The sequence below is a fragment of the Thermobia domestica genome, chromosome 11 (genome assembly GCF_964235325.1).
Source record: "Thermobia domestica chromosome 11, izTheDome1.hap1.1, whole genome shotgun sequence".
Classification (NCBI taxonomy): Eukaryota; Metazoa; Arthropoda; class Insecta; order Zygentoma; family Lepismatidae; genus Thermobia; species Thermobia domestica.
The window spans coordinates 80,402,315-80,426,146 of NC_137464.1; the positions used below are offsets into that span (position 1 = coordinate 80,402,315).

General features: G+C 34.4%; 1 protein-coding gene across 1 annotated transcript in view; it reads left to right on the plus strand.

Moving 5' to 3' along the window:
• Window positions 1-18,113, plus strand: part of LOC145664219 (uncharacterized) — a 284,471-nt gene extending 266,358 nt beyond the window's left edge. The window contains exons 13-14 of the mRNA XM_081730676.1: window positions 1,583-1,665; window positions 5,563-18,113. Of these exons, the coding sequence (XP_081586802.1) occupies window positions 1,583-1,665; window positions 5,563-13,372 (7,893 nt within the window). The 3' untranslated portion in view covers window positions 13,373-18,113. The remainder of the gene's footprint in view (window positions 1-1,582; window positions 1,666-5,562) is intronic.
• The last annotated feature ends 5,719 nt before the right edge of the window (window positions 18,114-23,832 follow it).

Below are 23,832 nucleotides of genomic sequence, written 5' to 3' on the forward strand. Positions count from 1 at the left end.
GTCGGTACCACCAGGTTGAAAACGGTATGTATAAAGATATTATAGGAACTCATAATACCACATTTACCTCTAAGTAACTAATATAGGAAGTGTATTATGTACAAAATGTAAAGCAGTGCAATATTCAACGTAGTCTGGTTAAGCATTGGAGTTCAGAAGGATTGAGTAAGTTTCAAAGCATTTTCAAAGCAAGGAATCTGATATATAAAGAGAATTTAGGGGACACATCATAGGTCATGAAGGAATGGGCTAAAGAGCACCAATGATTTTAAGATTTCACTTTCTTATAAAAATTCATATGTTCTTATAAAAATTCTCGAAACCCGCAATTGAGGAATAAAAGGTCTTTTATTTGCTGTTTATGTATGTGGCTTTTTTAGTAAGATGTATGTACCGGTATGAAGCATTAAAGAACTAAATAAACTAATATATCCAACCGCATGATCTTCACTTACCTTGTCAGTGAGGTATATTACCCTTAATTTACGAGAGTCGTTCGGAAAGTAATATCCAATTGATTAAAAAAAAAAAAAAAACACCAAAGTAAATAAGAATTTATTATATACATCTGAAAACTACTTATTTGCTCTATTTTGCAACATATTTTCCATAAGCATTCAAGCACTTTCATATCTCTGCATTAGTTTAGAAATTCCACGAGCATAAAAATCTCCTGCCTGTGCCTTGAGCCAGCCTTTGAATTTCCAGGCTGCGAACATAGTCCTGGAAATTTGTGGAAATTCATCGGAAAGCTTCGAGATTGTGAAACGTCGATTTTCACGAACTTTTCTGTAAATTTTCTGAAGGAGTTCATCAATGATCACTGATAGCCTGCCACTCCTCTCTTCGTCATGAATGTTTGTTCGTCCACTTTTAAATGAACGAATCCATTCACGAACAACTCCTTCACTCATCACACTTGTTACATATACTGCACAAAGTTCCCGATGAGTAGCTGCTGCCGAATATTGTTTTGCCGTAAGAAACGTATAACAGCTTGCACCTCGCACTTGGCAGGGTTTTTATTTTAGCATACATTTTGAGACACTACAAAGGTGGAACTAGTGATCAACCAACCTTCATTCTATCACGGCTAGATGCAGATTGATCTACCACGCACGTCTGTGCAAAGATGGTAGCGTTGCCTCCACTACTTCACGCACAGTGACCAGTCGCAGGTTACTGTCCAAACGCACCTCGTATTACGACTCACGAGAATAAGTAAATAAATCATGAAGAAGGTAATGAGAATTGCTTTTTTTAAAAATCAAAGTTGTTATGGACTTATTGTCAATCTGGGAACTTGGATCACCTACGAGAGACAAGTTGAGACTGATTTCGAACAGGTGTCCTGGAAGTGGTATTTCGTCTCGGAAAGTGTGTCTATTGAAAGAGCTTTGTCTTGATTTGATCTCGTAATGTCTTGTGTCTTAGCCAATCCTATTGGGATCTTGCCTTAGCAGCTCTTATGAACTATCCACATTATTGTTAATGTATGCTATCTAAAGAGTATTTTTTCGTTTTTTAGAGGTATATATATTTTTTTAAAAAATGTATTAATTTATTTTTGTTTGTCTTGCAGAATGGGTTAGCTGAATCTGTCGGACCGCCTATACCTTATCGTCTTCATAATGCTGAAGATACCATCATAAATCTGAATTCATGGTAATTAACAGTTCATTTCATAAATTCTGTTTTGATGAAAAGTCTGAAAGAATTCAATGAGAAGCAATTTAGGGTATTGCCAACAGTTTACTTGAAAAATAATAACTGTTTTTTCTATGAGAGTTTTTTTTGTTAGATTTTTAAAAGTTCTAAATATATACAGAAACATAGGAGCCGACTTTGGGGGGGAAGACGCTTTTGGCTCCCCCAATATTTATACGTGGGGTCCTCGCGCCTCCAATATAATACAGTCGAGGAAGAATTAACAAAGAGGAGCAAGAATTTCTGTCGTAAACTTGGTCGTGCTTTTAATTCAATATAGGAAGAGCTTTTTATTCGATAGAAAACGCCATTTTCAAAACTGTGTTTAATGGAGCACTGAAGCTTCAACCAACACTCTGGCAGCAATGATGTGACAAGTGAAGATCAGTGTGAGCGCAAACTTGCAGTTTAGTTCTCAAATGTTGAACTTGAATTTGTTTTAAAGCCTTAAGGCAAATTTGCATTAAGTCGTGAATTTGGATACAGCGGAGTGGATGCAGCTTACCGAGAACTGGGGGGAAGAGGGCCTTCATCAAACAGTTGATAGAAAACGGCTGAATATGATGATATATTTATTCATTGTTTTGTCCCCCCCCTCCAAATATTTTCTTCAAGTCGGCGCCTATGTACAGAAATGCAGGTTTTATGTTACGAATGGTCAAAATAATAAGAAAATAAATTATCTGATATCTGTTTTAGGAAGTTAAAAAGGGACAAGTTTTGCTGATAGATGTCACTACAGTCTTCCTATCTCTCCCATATATTTTTTTACCTTTCACGAAAATTTACAATTTCTTTTATAAATTTCAACCTAGAGACTTCAAATTTTTAGAGAAGGAACTTCATAACCTATTAAAGGGTGCCGATCCGTGCCGGGTGTAAATCCGTGCCGGTGGGGGGTGTAAATCCGTGCCGATTTTTTATTTAGAATTTTCTTCATTGTTGAAAGTTTTATTGTTAAAGATTTGGATATTCATTAAAACAATCAAGCCATTTCAACAATGAGGAAAATACTAAAATAAAATTCGGCACGGATTATTGCCTTCGATAGATTATGAAGTTCATTTTCTAAAAATTTGAAGTCTGCAAGTTGAAATTTATAAGAGAAATCGTGAATTTTCGTGAAAGATAAAAAATACATGGGAGAGATACGACGACTGTAGTGCCATCTATCGGCAAAACTTGTCCCTTTAAACCAACCTTAAATAATCCAGATGATTGGTGATAGAATAATGGATGGTTTATTTTCATTATTGATGTGTCCGTTACCTATATGGGAAGTTCTACCTAATCTTCTATTTGCCAACAGTTTTGTTGTATGTTAACAGAATGTAATACAACCGATTTCATTTAAACGTGACATTGCCATCTCTAGGATTATTTTCACATATTGCAGAAGAATTTAAATATCCTTTATCTCCCTTAATCAAAGGCCAGGTCAAATCACAAGTAACTTCTTTAGTTCAATTGTGAAAGGTTCGCAAAGTGTCTCCTATAAGAGAAAACTATAAATGTTTTGATTTATATCATATAATAATAATAAAGGTTTTATCTAAAAGCTTCTTAGTAAAACAGGCATAATTTGAATGAGTTAAAATAAAATAGAAGCAATATTGTTTATCAATCTACGACGGAAATTCATACTTCACCATTCCTAATCTGGCGATCAATAAGTGCTTCCTTGAAAAATGGGTTATTGTCTCATTTTATGTTTAAAGTATCTTTATTACACTGGAAACTGTTCATGTAATTGGGAACATACCATAACTTGCTGCTTCGGTTAATTCGTGTTTATTTAAAAATATCAACGTTCAGAAAGGAAAAACAAATACGTAATAAAAGAAAAATGCTTTCTTTCTTTTTTGTTCTGGGTGACAATATTCACAAAAAAAAAAAAAAAAAAAAAAAAAAATCAGTTAAATTCAAGTGGCCGATGTTGAAACTGCCACAGGACAGGTTAAAACAATTTTGAAAGAATGATTCCTGCACTTCTGAATTACTTTATTCATTAAGTTTGCACTTCATCTGTTGTACAAGGGTGATACAGGAAGTAATGACTCCAAGGTGATACATTTATTTGTGTTTGCCAGATATCACCGATACAGGTATTAGTGCAAAGCTTGCAATGTCAGCTACAAATGGTAGCATCATTTTTCAACTAATCTCCATTACGGGCAACACATTTGCACCAACTCGAAACAAGATTATTCATGCCCGTCGGAGAAGAATTGTAGTGGCTGCTGGTGACACTATTGCTGAACTGCTGCTTCCACCTCTGCATCACAACTGTAGCATTGACCTTTAGAGTGATCGTTAATTTTGAGGAAGATCCAAAAGTCGCAGGGCGCAAGATCGGGACTATAGACAGGATGAGTAGGGATGCGCACGAGACAAGATTTGTGGCTGTGTCGTCTCGAAAATGTGCTGTAAAAGTGATGTCTCGACTCGAAAAATGTATATTTCTCTATTGGAAGAGCTGTGTCTCTACTCGAATTTTGTCAGGAAAATCCTGTCTCGACTCGTCTCGTGAGCATCCCTAAGGATGAGGTAGAATGTCAAGAACACTTTGCCAGCAAATAGGTCAACTTTGAATTTTTTGGCAGAGGAGAGGACGTGTGGCGATAGTTTATCGATTGACGCTTCATTTCCGGGTCGTAATGATGTATCCACGACTCGTCCCGGCGATGAATGTTCCTGAGCGCACAACTTTCCACAGTCAGAAATTCAATGACAGTCCGCTGTCTCAGACGTCACCATTGGATGCCATGGATTAGTCCATTACTCTGGAACGAGAAGAGATAGGAAGGTGAAACAAGTGGCATTCTATAGATTAAACACTAATGCATTAATGATAAACAGTTCAGAATGTTTGCAGTACTATTGGTCAAGTAGCGGGCTTGGAGGCATTATTTTCTGAATCATCCTCGTATATTCTAATAATAATGCGAAGTTGTTGTTTAATTTAGTATAGTAATTTAAACCTACTTCATTCAGAAGTTTCGTATTATAATCAAGTTAAAGTTGACTGCAATTTTGAACTGCGGGATTTGTTGGTTTCCATTCGTTGAAGAACTGGATTCTTTTTAGAGAACCGAGAACTTTATTGCTCTCAAAAGTTTCGTACTTTAAAAATCGGGGGACTTACAGCTTCAAAATTGAGTCCGTATTTGAACTTCAGAATTTTGTAGTTTTCCGTCTGTTCGAGGATTGAGCTCTGTAGATAATCATAAGATTACTACATTCAAAAGTTTTGTATTATAATTAAGTTAAAACTGAGTACATATTTGAATTGTTGGATATATTTTGTTATAAATCTTTCCACTTGCTGGGTGATTGAATTCTATTGAAGACTTTTCTAGTTTTATGGAACTGACTAATTTGGTGTTTTAATAAACTCGAAAGTTTTTTTTCACAACTCAAATGAACACTCACCATTGGATATTCTGTATCAATTTAGTCTATTATTATTACATCTTTCTTAGGTCGATATTTATATTATTCCTACTCCTTACTGGCCTTTCGAAAGGTATTTTCCCAGACGCTTCTCTCCTTGCATATTAGCAATGTGAATGATGTACGTTGCTAATTTAGCTCACTCGATATTTTTATCCGTATCATATATGATGACTTTGGTACAGCTATTTGTGAAATTTCGCATTGCTATTTTTCATTAATCCATTTGCTTGTTGTTGCACTAAACATTTTTCTCAAGAAATTTAAGTATGAGTAAAACGCTGTGCTGTCAACCTTTATGTTGTTAAACATATTTGTTGGTTAATTTTAATAAGTTAATATCTTTTAATTTGAAGAATAAAGGCGATATATTAGTAATTTGCTTGTTTCTTTTCATTACAGCACAAATATAATGGAGACTGAACAAGTACAAAACGTTCCCGTGATGGAAGACACTAATCAAGATGAAAATGATGAAGCTACATGCCAGGAATTGGATCCTTCCGATGAGCTGATTGATCCGGATACAATTGCCAGAAATAATAGCATTCAGGAAGAACTTTCTCCTTCAATCGAAACTAATAGTCATAATGAGATTGACCATTCTTTAAATGCTGCTGATAACCCAGTGGACGATAATGGAAATCCTGATAACAATAGCAATCACGCGAATGGCAGTAACAGTTCCGAAAACAATGGTAACTCAGCAGATGGTAATGACAATCCTGTAGACAACAATGGGAGCTCCGATCATGGTGACAACTCTGCAAATAACAATGGGAACTCCGATAACGGTAACAACCCTGCAGATAGTAATGAAAACAGTAACAACAATGGTAACCCTATTGGTAATAATGGAAATTCTGGTAACAGTGATAACCCTGCAAATAATAATGGAGATTCCAATAACAAGGGTAATCCTAGTGATAACAATGGCAGTTCCGATAACAGCGGCAATCCTGTGAATAATAATGATTCTAATAAAAGTGACGATTCTGGTAATCAAAATAATAATAGCCGCCGTAATAGTGATATTCCAGTGAACAATAATAGTGAGGATTATGTTGATAGTAATAACCTTGTACAAAATCGCGGTGACGAAAAACTCAGCCCAAATAAACATGAAGTGAGTGATACGCTTATTCCGGTTATGGATGTAGAGAGTACAGTGAATAGTGGTGATAGACGTGCTAGTGCTACAACCCAAAGTACTAAAGGTGACAGCGCAAATGCCGATTTGCGACGTGCTTATAGTTCCTGTGATTTGTCTCAAATGAAGCAAGATTCTCATGACGGTAAAAGTCCTAATGACAGTTGTGCAAATTCTAGTGTTCTAAGCTGTTTCGATTCGGACAATTCCTTGAATTCTTCCTGTAGTGTGGAATCACAACAAAGTTTAGACTCTAATTTACATAAAGTGTATGGAACTTCTAATACGTACAAAACAAAACAGGATACTCCAAGTAAAGTACAAGAGAAACCAGAACAAAAGAAAACAGCTAATACAAAGAAAAACGTTTCTTTGTCGTCAATAGGTATTGCAGGAAGTAGAAGTAGAAGTAACTCTCAAACAAATCTTTCAGGACCATCAAGCACAACTAAGAAAAATCCCAGCAGCCGTGTTGCTCCGGCTTCATTAAGAAACAAACCCGATTCTAAAACTAAAACAAATCCTAAAAGGTCCTCAAGTTTAACAGATGTCAAAAATGTCGCGAAAACTCAACCAGAAAATGTTGGGAAAAATATTAAACGTAAAAATTCCATTGCAGGTGAATCTTCTGATGTAATAAAAAAGCCTGTGACTTCTCAAAGAAAACCTGTTCAAAGGAAGTTGTCAGGTGAAAGTGATCTTAAGACAGCTGCAAAGAAACTTTCTGAAACTCAAGCTCAGAAATCTGAAGAGAAAGGTAAACTTCTGAAAAAGCAAACTGAAAATCAGACCAAAAGTTCACAAAAGGTAAGTCCAGGAGAGATTGAGCAAGACACCACGAAAGATAACGTAGAAGGCCAAAATAAAATATTATCAAGGAAGAATTCAGATTCTTCTGATAGTACTGAAGCTCAGTCCGACTCTTTGAAAAAGAAACGGAGGGATTCGTTAAAACCAGGTAAAGCTTCGATTATAGACAGCGTAACGAAACGATTATATACTGTAAGGAAGAAACCAGACAAGGAACAACCACAACCACAAAGTGAGCAAACAAAATCAGATGACCAGAATTCAATCTCTTCCAGCGCAAATTCCGGAAAAGCAGAAGACCCACTTGCAGGTGTTAAGCCAAAATTGAGACTATTTGAACTTAGTAAACAGATATTATTAAATGCTCAGAAGAGCAAGAGACCTCCCAAAAATCCTGAAGTAGAAATTCAGACAGACATGACTAGCGAGGATTTCTCAGGGGAAAATAAAAGAGAGGTTGCAGTCGGAACAGGACACGATCTATGCAATCGGTCATTAGTTATAAGAAGTGAAATGGGAAATTCGTCCAATTTAACGAATAAAATAATTTCATCTGAAGTTTTTATCCCAGAATCAAAACTCTGTGTTCTAGAATGTGTTCAGAAAGGACGTAGTGGATCTGAAATGAAATTATCAGTAAGCTCGGAAAACCTGAACACAATCAAACCATTAGCATCGATGGACCATAGTCAGACAGAACAAAATGAATCAGCTTGTTCCCATGACTTCAAAGAATGTACAATCGAAGTCACACGAAGTCCTAGATCCCCCTTACTTTACACACGTCAGAGCGATGAGGACGAAGAATGTTTTTCCGATGATAGCCTGGATAATGATGAAGATGTTAAACGAAATAAGCGGAGTTTTTTCGTTGGTGAGGACAATGTGGATGATGATTCACTTGACGAATCTGATAGTCGCGTGAAATTGCGACAATTGGCAAATATTAGTAAATTATTCGGCAACAAATCTATTGACAATGGGAAAGCAATTCAACGTAAGCCCAGAATTCAACGCCAAAAGCCTGTAAAAGATGTTTCTTTTGGAGTAGAAAGAGACAGAGAAGGTTATGATTATTTTTTATTAAATATCAATACCTGTTGCCATACTAAAAGCGCATGTTGTGATTATGGAAATGGTATTTACGTTTCCCATGAAAATCGGCAAACGAAAGGGGAAACAAATTGTAAATCAGATGAAACGAAATCAGAAAACGTGGCGAAGGAATCAAATAACTCTGAGCCCGAAGTTGATGGCAATGAAAAAGATAAAATTTACACCGACAATGCTTCTACTCCTAGTGCTAACGAAGCAAGTCAAGCACATGAAAACAACACGAATGAAGTTATTATAAATTTAAATGCAAATGAGAAGGCTAATAACGATAATAAGCAAGTACTTACTAACAACGGTTCTAACTATAGTTTTACATTGCAGTGCGATAAAACACCTTCTGAAGGAAACAAAGTCATAGAACTAGAATATAATTCCAGCCCTAGAGTGGGTTTCCTGACTCAGAACTACTTAGATGACATGTTGCTAGCCACAATTCCACAATCAAGTTCAAAAGTTGATGACGTGAGAAATTGTAAAGATACGCATGATAACTCTAGTTTCAAATTATCATCAGAGAAGGAAATATCCTCTAATCCATCTATTGTTATCGGAGAAAAGGACGTTGTTCAAAATACTGGAGCACAAGGTATACTGTTTAATGATATATCAACAATGGAGTCGAGTTCTGAAAGTGTTCCTCACACGAGTAATGAGGCCATTAATGAAATCAGCGCTGTTGATTCGCAGCCAGAATCTCTGTCAGAATTCTCATCACAGGAAGTCATTGATAAAGAACCAAAACACTCAACAGATCAGCTGTATCTAAACACGGATGTTACTTCAAGTGAAAATTCTTTTACATCTCCATGCGGGTCTGACATTACATGCTCCAGTGAAACGTCGTCCGACGATTTTGTTTACTGCGACACTAGATCAGAGCAAGTACCGATGTTGCTGCAACCAGATCGCCATCTCTACACGATTGTTGAAAACAGTGAACAGAGTGATATTGACAGCTCTCTTTCAAGATCCAATACTCCTCAATCTAGCTTAACACCATCAAATTCTGGAACTCCTGTAAAATCAAAGAAAAATGTACAACCTCGGAATGCTGCAGAATTTTCAGAAGAAGCTGCAATCTCAGAAGATGATAAACTAAATAACAAAGAGTTAGCTCTTAAACTTTCTGAACACTCAGAAAAGGAAAAATCTTCTGATACAAACATTCATAGTATTTCTGTAACTTCTCCGGACTCAGTGTGCCCTTCTAAAGTTGATGAAGAAGGAAGACATGAGAAAACCGACAAAGATGCTATTTTGAAGCCAAATAAAGACCCTGATTCGAATGGAAACAAGGGCCCATCGATGAAACATGATGATAAATCATTAACTGGAATGATTTGGAAGGTGAAACCTATTGTTAGCGAAAATCGACAAACTACAAATAACACAGCACCAAAGCAGCAAAATGATACATTACAAAATATTAGGAAGGAAGAAAATGTCAGTGTAACTTACAATAATGATTCAACTCAGAAAATACCTGAAAATACAGAAAAACGTAGTTCAAATGCTGCAAGCCCTTTCCAAGTGAATATAAACAAATCCAACAATTCCATAAATTCTTCAGATAACACAACAGTTTCTCAAATTTTAAATAATACAAAATCTAACGAAAATGTATCATCCCGTCCATTACAAGGTGTACAAAGATCTAAGACAATACCTAGTAACAAACCACATAGAAAAAATATAGCTGAAATTCAGAAATTGGCAAACATTCACAGAAGCATGGAAAGTTTGCTGGCTCAATTATTGAACACAGAAGCCGGTAATGATAATTCTGGATTACTAAAAAATATAACTGATAAAGTGAATGTTTCTTCGGAATCTACTAAACCGCGTCTTTACGAATTGTTTCAATTTAAGAAACTGTCAGCTGCTATAGATAAGGCACAAATGAACGATGAGAAAGTTATTGCTTCACAGGAAAAGGTTTTGAATTGGGGTCTGCACGGAAGAAAGAAAAATGACAATATCTTGGAGAATCCTGCTTATTGGATGAAAAATAATAATATTTGTAGCTGGGCAGATCCTAAACTCACGTCTGTTCAGAGACAGTTTCTCAACGTTAACATTCTTAGCCCGTCCCGTAACGTTCCTGTCAGCATAGATTCACAATTGTTTGGAGATACTACAGCAAGGGCTAAAGCATTTCATGGTTCTGATACCTTTCCTGTATCTACTGCCTCAGAAGATAGCATAACGTTCGTGTTTGTAGGTCCAGCACGACGCACTCCCGTTCTTATGGAGCTAATTCGCAGAAGTCTAAGACCAGGACAAGCATTAGGTATTGGCAGTTCAGCAGATTTGTCTAATACTGAAGTTAGCCACGGTTTAACAGTAGACAACAAGAACAAAGAATATAATATTTACTCTAAGAAAAGGGTGCCCAGACTACAAAGATCAGTGTCACTCGATACTGCTATGGTAGCACTTACTAAGTTCGTGAAATTGCAAAGGAAGAGAGACATTTCTCGAGCATACAGTTTGGATACGTTGATTCCAGAGGAAATCCAAGTCATATTGGAACAAGGGAGACTTCATAGTGTGACCGACAGCAAACATAAAGGCAGAAATTCTCCTACTTCAAGTGAGAATGCTAATTCTGAATCACTTAACGAATCTTCTTTTGACACAGATGAAGAGTTTTCGGATGTACATCCTCCTGCATTACCAAGAAAATCAGTAAACGAAAATCAAAATGACAACTACACAAAGCCAAGTACCACAGATAGCAACACGTTAGCTTCTCAACATTGGAAAGAATTAGAAAGCCTAATTTTAGGTAAAAATCCGGATCATCGTCAAAGTGAAACTAATATTTTTGAGAACAAGAGTCAGAAAGAAGACAAAACTGACTCTGAAGATTCAGGGGAAAAGGCCAAAAAGAAAACAGTTTCATGGACTGATCTTCGAGGATGTGGGAAATTACATATTGAAGTAGATACTAATCCAGACATTAATTCGTTCACGGCAGCCCGTCATAAACCTAAACCAATTATAAAGAAACCAACTTTGGAGACAGTTCCTTCTCCCGTTGGTAGTGCAAACGGAACAACTTCATCTTTAGAAGCATGTGGCTCAAAATTATCCGCATCCATCCCAAAACCAGGAACGTTGCTTCCTAAAAGAATCAGTATAGAAAATAAACCCATGGCAGCAAATTATTGTAATGATACTTTCACAATGACATTACCAAGAGAGATTCTAGAAAGAACTAAGAATAATCATAGCATTGAGGTGGACAAAACACAACTCAGTGATGCTGCTACTCAGGTCAACAATCTTCCTCTTGATTGTGTTATTCCAAGACAATGTTACTCTGAACCATCCACTCCGAGTAAAGAAAGTGGAACCCCCAAGTTTGTGACATCTATACTAGATAGAATTGAAAACGAACATAGTGATGAAGGGGCCAAATCTAATAGTTCTCCGAAATCTAGTAGTGAAAATTATTCGAATGCTGCTGAACGAAACCAAAGAAAAAGAGTAAGATTTGCGCCACCACAAAGATCTTGGAGTGTGATGGACATTAAAGATTTGATGTCACAAGCTAAAAGAGGTTCCACTATAGTCACTGACAAAGCATCAGCCAATCTTTCAGCCATTACTACCTTTCTTGCAGAAGCAACAACTCTCCTGAAAAGTTTAAATGAAATTTCAACACTTCTAGAAAAGAAATATCCAATGTGTCCTAAAATACAGAAAAACAAGTTAAAATTACAACATGCGATGAAAGTATTTAATAACGTACACGCTGATTTTGAAGAAATGGATTCTCATGGTATGTTTCTCGATTATACATCCAGACTTCTAAACAACAAGCAGATACAAAAAGAGCAAGCTGTACAGACTGAATCACTACGACATAATCATAAAGTACAAACAGATGAACTTTTCACCATTTGTGATGACATCTCACCCAGTAGTGATGCAGAAGATTCTTCGGATGTTGAACAAAGTAACAGAGCAAGCTGTTTGTCTAGAGGAACTACAGTTACTAATACTAACAGATTAAGCACATTGTCATCGTCACCACGAAGATATTTCCGCAATTCAGTAATTGATAGATATTTGATTGCTAGAGAATCTCTAGAACAGCCAGTAGGACGGTCACAGCGAAATAATAATACTTTGAGATACAGTAAACACAACAACAAAGAAAATGTGAATCGTTATAGATCAGGAACAAATAATGGTTTTGGTAAAGTAATGTCTCATAATTTAGAGGAAAGCGATACAGAAATTAGTACTAGCAGCTGGAGTGATGAGTACAAGACAACCGCTAGACGAAACGAAAAGTATTTTAGTGAGTGTATTCCAAGTGATTTTGAAGATTATAGTACAACCACCATCACTTCTAGAAAATATACGTATGAACCTACTATTTATGAAAAAAGAATCGAAGAGTCATGTGCTAGATTACAGAAGAAAATCGAAGAATCCAGAAAAAGATGGACTCACTTACATGATAGTGCCTCTCAATTGTCTAGTCGCCGTAGCAGTAGTAATTCAATGTCTCCACAACCATTGGTGAAATCTTTAAACGCTACGTCACTGAAAGATCCGGAGTATTCTGATGTTCGTGCCAACTCAAAATCCGTGCCACCAAATTGTACGTGTTCACCTGTTCGGTGTGTTGTTCACAAACGTTTCACATCATCTTGTCAACATTTGAACGAAACCATTTCCCCCGAACAAAGTGCTTACTGTTTACATTGTGAGTGTACGTCATCGAAACATTTTTGTAGCAAAAGGAGCTGGTGTGGGTCAGCGCCTCAATTGAATTCACGCGAAATCAAAGAGACGTCAACAAACACTTTTGTGCCACCGTTACGTTCTAATTCGTGTCAGGGTTTAGGCCAGTTACTGGGGGGATCTCCTCGTCGACTAGTCAGTCAATCTTGTCATTCACCACGGACACAGCATGTAGTTACAACTAGACAAACAGTGACTCACCACCATCAATCAATGAAGGTTCAGTCGCCACGCGCTTACATGCAACATCTTGTGGGAGTGCGCAGAGAAATTGTGAGAGCAACTCGTGTTGATAAGGATGCTTCAAGTAGTATTGAAAGCGAACTATCAGTGCGAACAATGTCACTGTCGAATAGTTCTTTGAAATATACGTAAAAGCAAGAATGTTGTGACAGAAACTTAAAATGTTCTACTATACAATATCATTTGTTTTTAAATTGTGATGACATTATGTTTTTCAAATGTTTATATTTTACTACGTAATTTTAACAATATACTTATATCTGAAAGCATTTGTCGGTACTAAGAAAATCTGAAGTTGATTTGGTTTCTGTATTTGTTGTCACTAATAGATCGTTAAAAAAAAGCCAAAATTCAGTCAGTGGCGAATATTGAGGGAAGCCAGATGGGTAAAAATTAAAATTGTATTGATACAATCTAAGAGGAAGAAGCTTATTTAAATGTAATAATTCTTATACACACCTCTATGAAGCTGTATGAAACTTGCTTCCCTTGTGACTTTCCTCAAGAGCCGTCACTGCTAAGATTATTTCGAAGATCTAAAGCATATTGATATGGAGTGCGAGTAGATTTGGATATTGTTTCCGAACAATTAAGTATCAATAGGAAATTTTTTGAATATTTTCAGTACAATTAAAATATTACTATTAGATTGAAATTCATTGAAATTTTGACCGTTGCTAACAAATTAAGGTAAATTGATTTAAAAGTCGAATTTTCTTTTGCTTAAAGGTTGGAATAATTTACACAAAAATTTTGAAAAGACAATTCTTTATATTTTACAATTTTTTGATACAAAAGATTAATCAAAATTATGGATTAATATGAAAATTTGTGGACTGTTGGTCCGGATATTTGTATACTGTGGTAGCCGATTTCCAGATTAAATTTATTCTTTGGTTTTACACTAAAGACAAAGAATTCATTTAGTTTCGGCTAATTACTTCGTTTCCGTTTTCAATACAAACTGGATGTTGTCATTAACTGCAAGGTTTAAATCCTACAAGACTTTAGCAGAATTACACATCATGCACAGTATATTATCAATATATATATATATATATATATAATGAAGATTATTAAAAATGATAATACAAATATATAACACTTGTTTTGATTTCTTTTCAAATATTTTTGTTTAAAATATCGTTTTCTTCCTAACATTTATTAACCTTAGTAAAACAGGCACGTTATTATGTATGACCACCAAATGCCATTACTGCTAGTCCTTTTTTAAAAAGTTGATGTACTAATATCATATTGGAGGAAGGAGTTAATCGGGCGAAAATTAGGTTTAAACAGATAGAAACTAAAATGTATACAAAAACGACAGGTACTTTAAGTCAATGACGTACCCTAAGAGAGAAGAGTTGTTAAAGATTAGAACCGTTGAATAAGTTTCAAAATATATATTGCATTTCTAGGTGACATGTCATGTGAATTTAACGTTTGCGTAATGAACCACAGGGAGATAGGAACCTCTGATTATAAGAATATACATGTAGCGTAATGTAACATCAGTAACTCAATATCTCCTCCTGGTTGTTTGAGAAACGGTTACGAAACGAGTTCGAACGATACGAAAAAAGTTAAGATATTCATATAAAAGGATATTAATAATAATTTTAAAATAATTATTGTTTTAATATTTAAAAATTAATTCAGTTGTTCCCAATACTAAGAGATGAGGTTCCTCGAGTTCAAGCTATCGTTAATTATTTTAAACACATTTGTAAAACTAAAATTTTGGAAACCTAAATCGTGAGCTTTCCTTAAAAATGCGTTTGTATAAATTTCGTTGATGACATTTCCATCAATGGTTGTAAAACGGAAAGTTTTTCCAATTTGTTTTACTCTATGTTCGTATCAACATGTGTATTAAAAATCATGTTAAATCTACTTCATAGTGTTTTGAGTAGACAAATTTACTGAAACTTTGAATCTGTGAGTTGTTTTGTTATTTCGTATTCATTTTGTTTTTTTTTATTTTATTAATTAATTAATTTATTTATTTATTGGAATAAGTCGATTTCACTTGATAGATTTTGTGTGAGCGGTGCTCCTATTAGAAGGAAATGCATTTTGGACGGAAACTATACAAGGTGTATCAAAAATTCGGGATCATAGGTCAACTCTGTTATGAGTAGAGATACAAGAAAAATGATTTTCAATCTAAAGTGGTGGAAAATTGTACCATTCGTTTGGACTCCACACTAGTAATGTGCTCTATGTTAAGTGAAAAAACAAAGTTTCCAGTTAAACAGGCATTTCCCTTGTGTCCTTACCATAGCAACAACACACATTGTTGAAAAACAAATTCGATGTTCCTTCATTCTACAATGTCCATGTTCCCCCGTCATTACATAGTTCCGTTTGTATAACCTGCTGAACTTGAGACATTGCTTTTTCACTGAACATAGGGCACCTTACCAGTGTGGAACCCAAACGGCTGGTGCAATTGAAAAATATTCCATCATTTTAACTTGAAAACCATATATTTCCAACAATTTTGCTCTGTTTTCTTTTGAGCAAAGCCTATGATTAATATTTAACAAAAGTCTATGATATGATTATTCTCTCCCACTATCAAAATTATTTGACTCCTGAACAGTAAATAATGGTTTATTTAGCCATTCGCCGATAGAACAAAATATTCGTAGTAATGAGTAAAGTAAAGTGCTTTCAGAGTTGAGTATACTTTAATTAAGTTCACTAGAAATCAAACAAGTTTCTGTCACAAGAATTCGATTTCTGTGTGTTTGATTCTTATGTATTTTCTTACTTGATCGTGATTCGTTAAGTATTATTTCTCTGAGTGACAAAACAAAATCAGGCACACTTTACAAGATTGTTTTTGTATCAAGTACGTGAAATAATATGTAGAGGGAATTTTATGATCTGTATTTTCTAAGTATCTTTTGTATGAAATTAAAAGTTGGAGCTTTCACCCACTACCAGGTTTACGTAGGGGTGGATATCTTACGTCGAAACACTATCATTTTTAAAATTTAGTAGCTAATTAATACAAATATATGTAAGTACAAATGAAAGGCTGGTCAGATTTGTTTGCGTGGATTGACTTCGGGGCATTCATATGAATTTACAATTCTGCTTTGACGACTATACTAGTTCGTTATTTTATGATCCTTAAGCTTAAAATAAAATAGGAATTATGAAGGTAGAGGTTTTGACGACTTTTTCTTGTGTGAATCATGACTATGCTAATACACAATTAGTGATTTTATCATATTTTTCTTATTTTATTGATGTAAAATGTACATATTGAAAGTTGAGTTTGAGTTTTAATTATTTGGTATATTGCCAAATTGTGTAATATTAAATTTTAAAATTTTTCCTTAAGTTTTAACAACTCCATGCGACAGAGCATCTATTGTGTACATTTATTTATTTTTGATTTTTAAAAATAACGAAATTTGAGAGACAAAACAATATTTTAAATAGAAACTCAGTAACCATAACATAGATTGTTAATGCTATATTTTTTTCGATTTCCTTCTTTACACTTGATGCCTTTTTAGTTTCAATAAACTTTTCTGCCATCGTTGATCTTCTAGAATTGATATTCTACTCTTAAGAGCAGATTGGAAGAAAACTTGAAGTGTGTAGCATAGAGCAGATGTTTAATGTTTTTTTTTTGTTCTTACAATATCATTTAGTAATAGTATTTTCTACCATATATTATTTTGAAGTCATATTTTGTCAATAATTTAAAACAATTAACTTGATAAAAACAACTGAATTTAAATCGTTAAATTTATAGTTATTATAATTAAAATATTGTATTTTATTTTCACAATTTTCTACTATTCAGGACCAATTTATTCTAGGAGTAATTTTTAAGTCTGGTTTCTCAAACAAAGTAAATTATACAATGTGCTACTTCATTTCGTCATTATAAGTCTGTTAATTAGTTTTTCTCATGCATAAATCCTTTATTTTTATGGTTATAAGTTAACATATATGTTCTATACGTTTCATTCTTACGTAAGACAATAATGTATTTTTTATTCTTAATTGATAAAAAAATCGTCTTTTCATGAAGCAGAGACAAATAGTCGCAATTCAATATATTTCTCCATAGTAGCCAATATTTGCAGCTATAACTATCAGTACAGATTTAATAATTCTTGCTACATATTGACAAGTTGCAAATGACATTATGTAAGAAACAGTCAGATATTAACCATGTATAAGTTGAAATGAATAACGAAACAGCATTACTATAGCCATAATATGGAATTGCATTCATTTGTTCTATTTACTTCATGGGAATATTCGGCACAATCGTTATTGGTTTCGCAAATAAAAACTAAACTGTCAAAGTCAGTAGTATGTATTAAGTTAAATATTATCTTTTTTGTAAATATATTTTCTCTTCTTTTTTAAAATGTAATTATGTGCGGAAAAAAGAAAAATACTAGTCAAAGAGGGTTGAAAATATTGCTCATTGACATACATATAATGTTACATATATATATATATATATATATATATATATATATATATATATATATATATATATATATATTTACATTATCACCGTTTTACAAATGTAGAGTATATAAAATTTGATTAATATTTGTATTTATATTTTTCGTCTGTATAAACTGGCGTAATGTTTTTACCAAAGCATTAATAAATCCCTCTGTAAAAGGAAAATTTTTATGTGTCATTGCCAAAATATATGGGTCTAATGATTTTTTGGTCAAATGTAGATACTTTGAAAAATTTTTTGACCTGTAATTTGTACATACATTGTAAAAATATAATATATAATGAAGTCTTTACAGTAATTTATATGGTTAGCAAACCATCATATTTTTACAGTTAATGAAAATGAATTGTAAAATAAATATTTAAGTTAAATACTTGTGTTTTCATTCCACTTCCTATTTAATTAAGCGAAATTATCGAACGAGTATTACCTAAATAGCCGAGTGGCAGTGATAAACATTTGAGGAAATTAATGTTGCTAGATTGACTTCGTTAATCGAATCTATTGTATATTGTATTTCTATTTGTAGATATACAGAGAACGTTTCCACACTAAGTAGACTAATTTATCTGTATTGTATGGATGTGATTAGCTTCATAACTACTGATAATGTTGCTGTAGATTATAGTTTAGTTTACTTACTCCCACACATACAGGAATCATTTTAGGCCTCCACTCTGGTGTATTGGGTATGTGCGCGCGTCTTTGGTGCACAAGGTCACGGGTTCCATTCCGGGTGGAAGAGACAACACTGAACACATTATTGTTGTTCGGATTCCACCTTAAACTGTAAGCTCACGTCACACATAGCGTTGATGCTGAAAAAGAAAGCTAAACTCCAAGAAAGTAACAAAAAGGAATTATTTCTAATTGAATTAAATGTCTCAAATATGTTGATTGTAATCGATAATAACGTAAAGTTTAATTGTCGTGCAGTATGACTCCTGATAAACAATATTAAACTCGAATAGCAATCTTATACTAATAGCACGTAAATTTTACGACTGAAGTATTAGATGTTGCAAGTTCGTTTTCAAAGTTCTTCTCATTTGGAATGGCTTCCAAGTCAAGATAATACCAATATGTTCATTTGAAGCATTTTTCAAACTTTTTTTTGTTATGTCCTAATGACGACAGCTGACACGCCATTTTCCTTTCTAATTTGAACATTTGTGTATACTGAAAACTTGGTAATGGCAAATATTGAGGGAAGTCACATCAGGGAAAATTGGAAATTTATCGCTGCTCACTGGCAAAGGACGACTCGCAAGTGTATTAATTAAGGATTTTGGTTTACCAAAACTTTTCTATATACTGTATTTATCCTGCCGTCCGTGTGTCTGCCCAGTGTGATTCACGCATCACACAACCCTTACCACACATGCACACTAAAAAAATTACTAATCCAAGCTCTCCTTGAAGGCTAAGGGAGATTATGATCATGGACGAAACGGGGGCGGGGGTGAAGGAATTGGAAGGAAATAGGAGAACACAAGAATACTCACACAATTGTGGTTGTCCATCACAAAGCCCATTTGGTGCGAAGTAGGGTCAAATCAGGGACTACCTACTTTACCACTGAACTACCGTTGCTCTTCAGTCGGTCAATACCATAAATGTTAATGGTGAAATTGGGAGTAGAATCAGGGACCACGCACTACAAAGTCGCGTGCGTTACAATTTCGCTAAGGAAATCAATAAAACTTAAATAAAAACTTGAGAAACCTGTTTCTATTTTAATGCCTTTACTCGTTTTCGTAGGCGATGCATTTTGATTCCTATACTGAAGAGAAAGAGTTCCACCTCCAGGCACGTAGCCAGGATTTCGTTAAAAAAAAAGGGGGGGGGAGGTCCATGACATGAAGTACTGTAGTCATCATACAAGGGGCTCAATCATTCTAAACTATTTTACTGAAACATATATTAGTTCATTTAGCCAGGATTTCGTAACGGAGGTGAGGGACATGAAATACTGAAGGCTTATCGATCAATCTAAACTACTTTACTGGCAACATATATTAGTTTGTTAGGACAATAAAATGAAGATATGCTAGTAAGTATTTTAATTAAAAAAATATGAAGAAATCTCGGGTAAAAATAAAAAAGTATTGAAAAATATTTTACAATATTTACGTTCCTTCCTCTGTTCATTCAAATATAACAATTTTTTGTTCAATCATGACCTCAACTATTATAAAATCACATATTACATATTTAATAATGTCTTGCAAAATATTTTATAATATCTGCGTCCCTTTCTCTGCTGAATCAAATGTTAACAGAACTTTCTTTCCACATAACTTCCTTTGTTTTCATTATTCCGTCAATTAGTGTCTACTCCAAATGACAGGTTAAAGAAGCACTGCAGAGAAGCAATGACGAAAAATTATGATTAAAAATGTCCACGCTGTTACAGAACGGCACTATGCTTTTGAAAGCTTGAAATTTCCCTGACTAGTAGGCTAGTAGCATAACACTGGCCTTTGGCGCCCTTAGGCAAAATCCGTAGTGGCGCCTCCTCACTCATCGAATAGACCCCATGCATGACAATATACAACTTATGTGTACGCGCTGAAACGGCCATAAACAACAACAACAAAAATATATCAATGGGAGGGTATTGACCGTTTTTCCTTTTTATATCTTTGTGATATGCCTTTTAAAAGTAAACACGACAGAGTGACGTGTTCACTAAAAAATATCGTACTCTTGTAAAATTTGGACTTATATAGTATATTACGATTTTACGTAATTATAAATAAAAAAAGCTGCCAATTCTTTTATCAGATCAGAAATGTCCAATTCAAGAGCTCTTTTTCGCTCCATGCGCAACATGGCCTCACCACAAAGGCGTTCTTGGATCATACTGTTTCTTGGATATGTCTTAATTAATTTTAACTTAGAGAATGATCGCTCAGCAGTTGCAACTATAACAGGAAGAGCTAAGTAGAAACAAAGGGCAGTCACAAGATTTGGAAATGCTGACAAGGAACCCTAGGTATCTATCAGAGACCGATTTTTATGAAACTTTGTATATAAATAGAGTACCTCGGGAAATACGCACAGCCAAAATTGTAGCTGCAGAGTCCAAGACGTTGGGACACTAGGGCTCGAGAAAGATCAAATGCGGAACGTCAGTACATTAAGGATATGGTGAGAAAATGCAAGTTTTTCTTTAAAACTCGTCATTGTAACCACACGAAATGAACATACATGGATACGAGATGGTAGATATGATCTGTTAAAAGTGATGAAAAGAATATCTGCCATCTTGAAAGAGGCCATGTTGAAACTGGTGCGATTGCTGTAAATGAGAAGAGGGTCATGCGATGCATCAAGTGGAACATAAATATACACAAAAAACAGTTGGTGAAGTTTGTTGTGGGATTACATTATTTCTGTGCTTCTGGCAGAATGGTTTAGGTACAGGATGAGCAAAGTGTATCTCATGACACTCGAGCAGATGCAGGTTATGGTGCGCTATGAGTGGGATCAGTGCAACTAGAAAAACAGAGCAAAATATAATTTTAGCCCTACATGATTTGTGTCAGAGTCAACATATAATTGGTGTGGATGTGCTGATACAATGGGTTATTCATAATAATGCCATGATTAGCATTAATTTGTAACTGTTTATTATATTTCCATTAATTCGAACAGAAATCAGAACACCTATCAGTTCACTCATAGCGCACCATAACCTCCATCTGTTCGAGTGTCATCAGATACCTTTGCTCATTTTGTACATAAACCACTCTACCAGAAGCACAGAAATAATGTAATCCCACAACAAACTTCACCAACTGTTTTTTGTGTATATTTATGTTCCACTTGATGCATCGCATGACCCTCTTCTCATTTACAGCAATCGCACCAGTTTCAACATAGCCTCTTTGAAGATGGCAGATATTCTTTTCATCACTTTTAACAGATCATATCTACCATCTCGTATCCATGTATGTTCATTTCGTGTGGTTACAATGACGAGTTTTAAAGAAAAACTTGCATTTTCTCACCATATCCTTAATGTACTGACGTTCCGCATTTGATCTTTCTCGAGCCCTAGTGTCCCAACGTCTTGGACTCTGCAGCTACAATTTTGGCTGTGCGTATTTCCCGAGGTACTCTATTTATATACAAAGTTTCATGAAAATCGGGCTCTGATAGATACCTAGGGTTCCTTGTTAGTAATCGATTGATCAAACCTTATTGTGACGATCACGGCCATGTAAAGGTTGATTTCCATTCCATCTTGCGTTGCGTGCTTTGCTTGAAAATTTATCTGGTCGAAAGTGAGTTGTTTTATTCTATTGGTACTTATAGTATTGGTAATTAAACACAAGAATTTGAAATCTTTTGAAAACCAAAATAGCAAGAATTTTAATGGTGTCTTCCCGTTCTGCCCAAAGCCTCTCCAGCACTTTGTAGAAAATATTTTAATCATTTTACCTGGGATTTCTTCAAGAGAAGTTTTCTTTAGTAATTTAACAGATTCTGTAAGAAGAATAAGTATTTCTTTAAGTTTTATCGTAAATTTTAGATGTTACTCTACATGTTCTTCTCGGAAAAAGGACGAGGGTACAGTTCTGTTATTAACAGTGTTATTCACATCTATTACAGTAAAAATGAATATGATTAAGAAAAAAAAGGTATGAAAAATTAATAGACTCAGTTGCAAGAAAGCCGTTTGATATTGTAGCTGACACAAAAATAAAACAAACTTACTTCGGGCTCAAATCATTTCACAACAAAATTTTATTCAGTTTTCCAGTAGTTCACCTCCAACATGCTAAGACTCGCAGTCGCAGTACATAAAAGGTGCCACAATTCACATCCTCAAGACAATTTGGCCATATATTAAGCAAACAATGCAAAAGGATGCTTAAGATTGCCCTTATCCCCTATTACCTGATCTTTTGATTTGATTGAAACTACAAAAAACATACAAGTATTTCAATATTGATATTTTGCATTGCTGCTATTTACATTGACAATGTAAATATGAAAATAGAAGTATATATGATACCATTGGATATAGTATAGAATTACGTACATATATAAGACAAACCAGCTGGTAAGGTGATGCCGGAAAAGGATGATGATGTAGAACAGTAACATTCTTTCTTAAGAGTAGCCTTATGCATCGTCTTGCACTTTTTACTTAATATATGGCCAAACATGTCTTGAAGATGTGTACCTTTTACGTACTGCGACTCTTAGCATATTAGAGATGAACTATTGAAAAAATGAATAAAATCTTGATGTGAAATAATTTGATATTATACCGAATTAAGTTTATTTTATGCTCGTTTCACTTACAATGTCAATTGGCTTTCTTGCAACTGAGTCAATCAATTTTCCATTTGCCCGCAGGTATTTTTAAAAACTCACATTCATCTTTACCAAAGTAGATGTGAATAACACTGCTGATAAAGAAAAGTATCCTCGTCATTTTTCCGAGAAGAACAAGAATAACATAAAATTTATGATGAAACTCGAAGAAATAGTTATTCTAGTCACAGCCTCTGTTAGAATTGCCAAACAGATTATTACGAATGCAGGACAAAATTCAAGAGGACAAATCCCAAGGAAAATTAAGACAAAACGGATTAAATTCTAGTGACAGAATCATAGGCGCAGATTAATAAAAGAATAATTATCTTTTCTTCAACTGTTCTGCATCTAAAATGTTATCTGAAATTCTTCACTTTACGGAAATAAGATTTTTCTTTTTTTAAATGCTGAAAACCCAATAAAAGACTTAAGACTGTCATAGTAAGTATATTTCACAGTTTGATCTTTACTTAAAAAAAAAAAAAAAACTTGATTAGTATTTCAGAATTAAAATAAATATTAATACATTACTCAAAATAAAAGACTGCTATATGCTATCACACAAGAGCGACTTTTTAAAAATCAAATAGCATCACAGTTACTTTTCGTAATTAAAATGAATGGTCTTACTGTAATATGCTAAACGCATTTCAAATGTATGAAAGGTATAATAAATAGGAATACCCAGAACTTTTCATATGGGTATGTGTGAAAGTAATTAAGGATAATCTGACTTTTTATTATT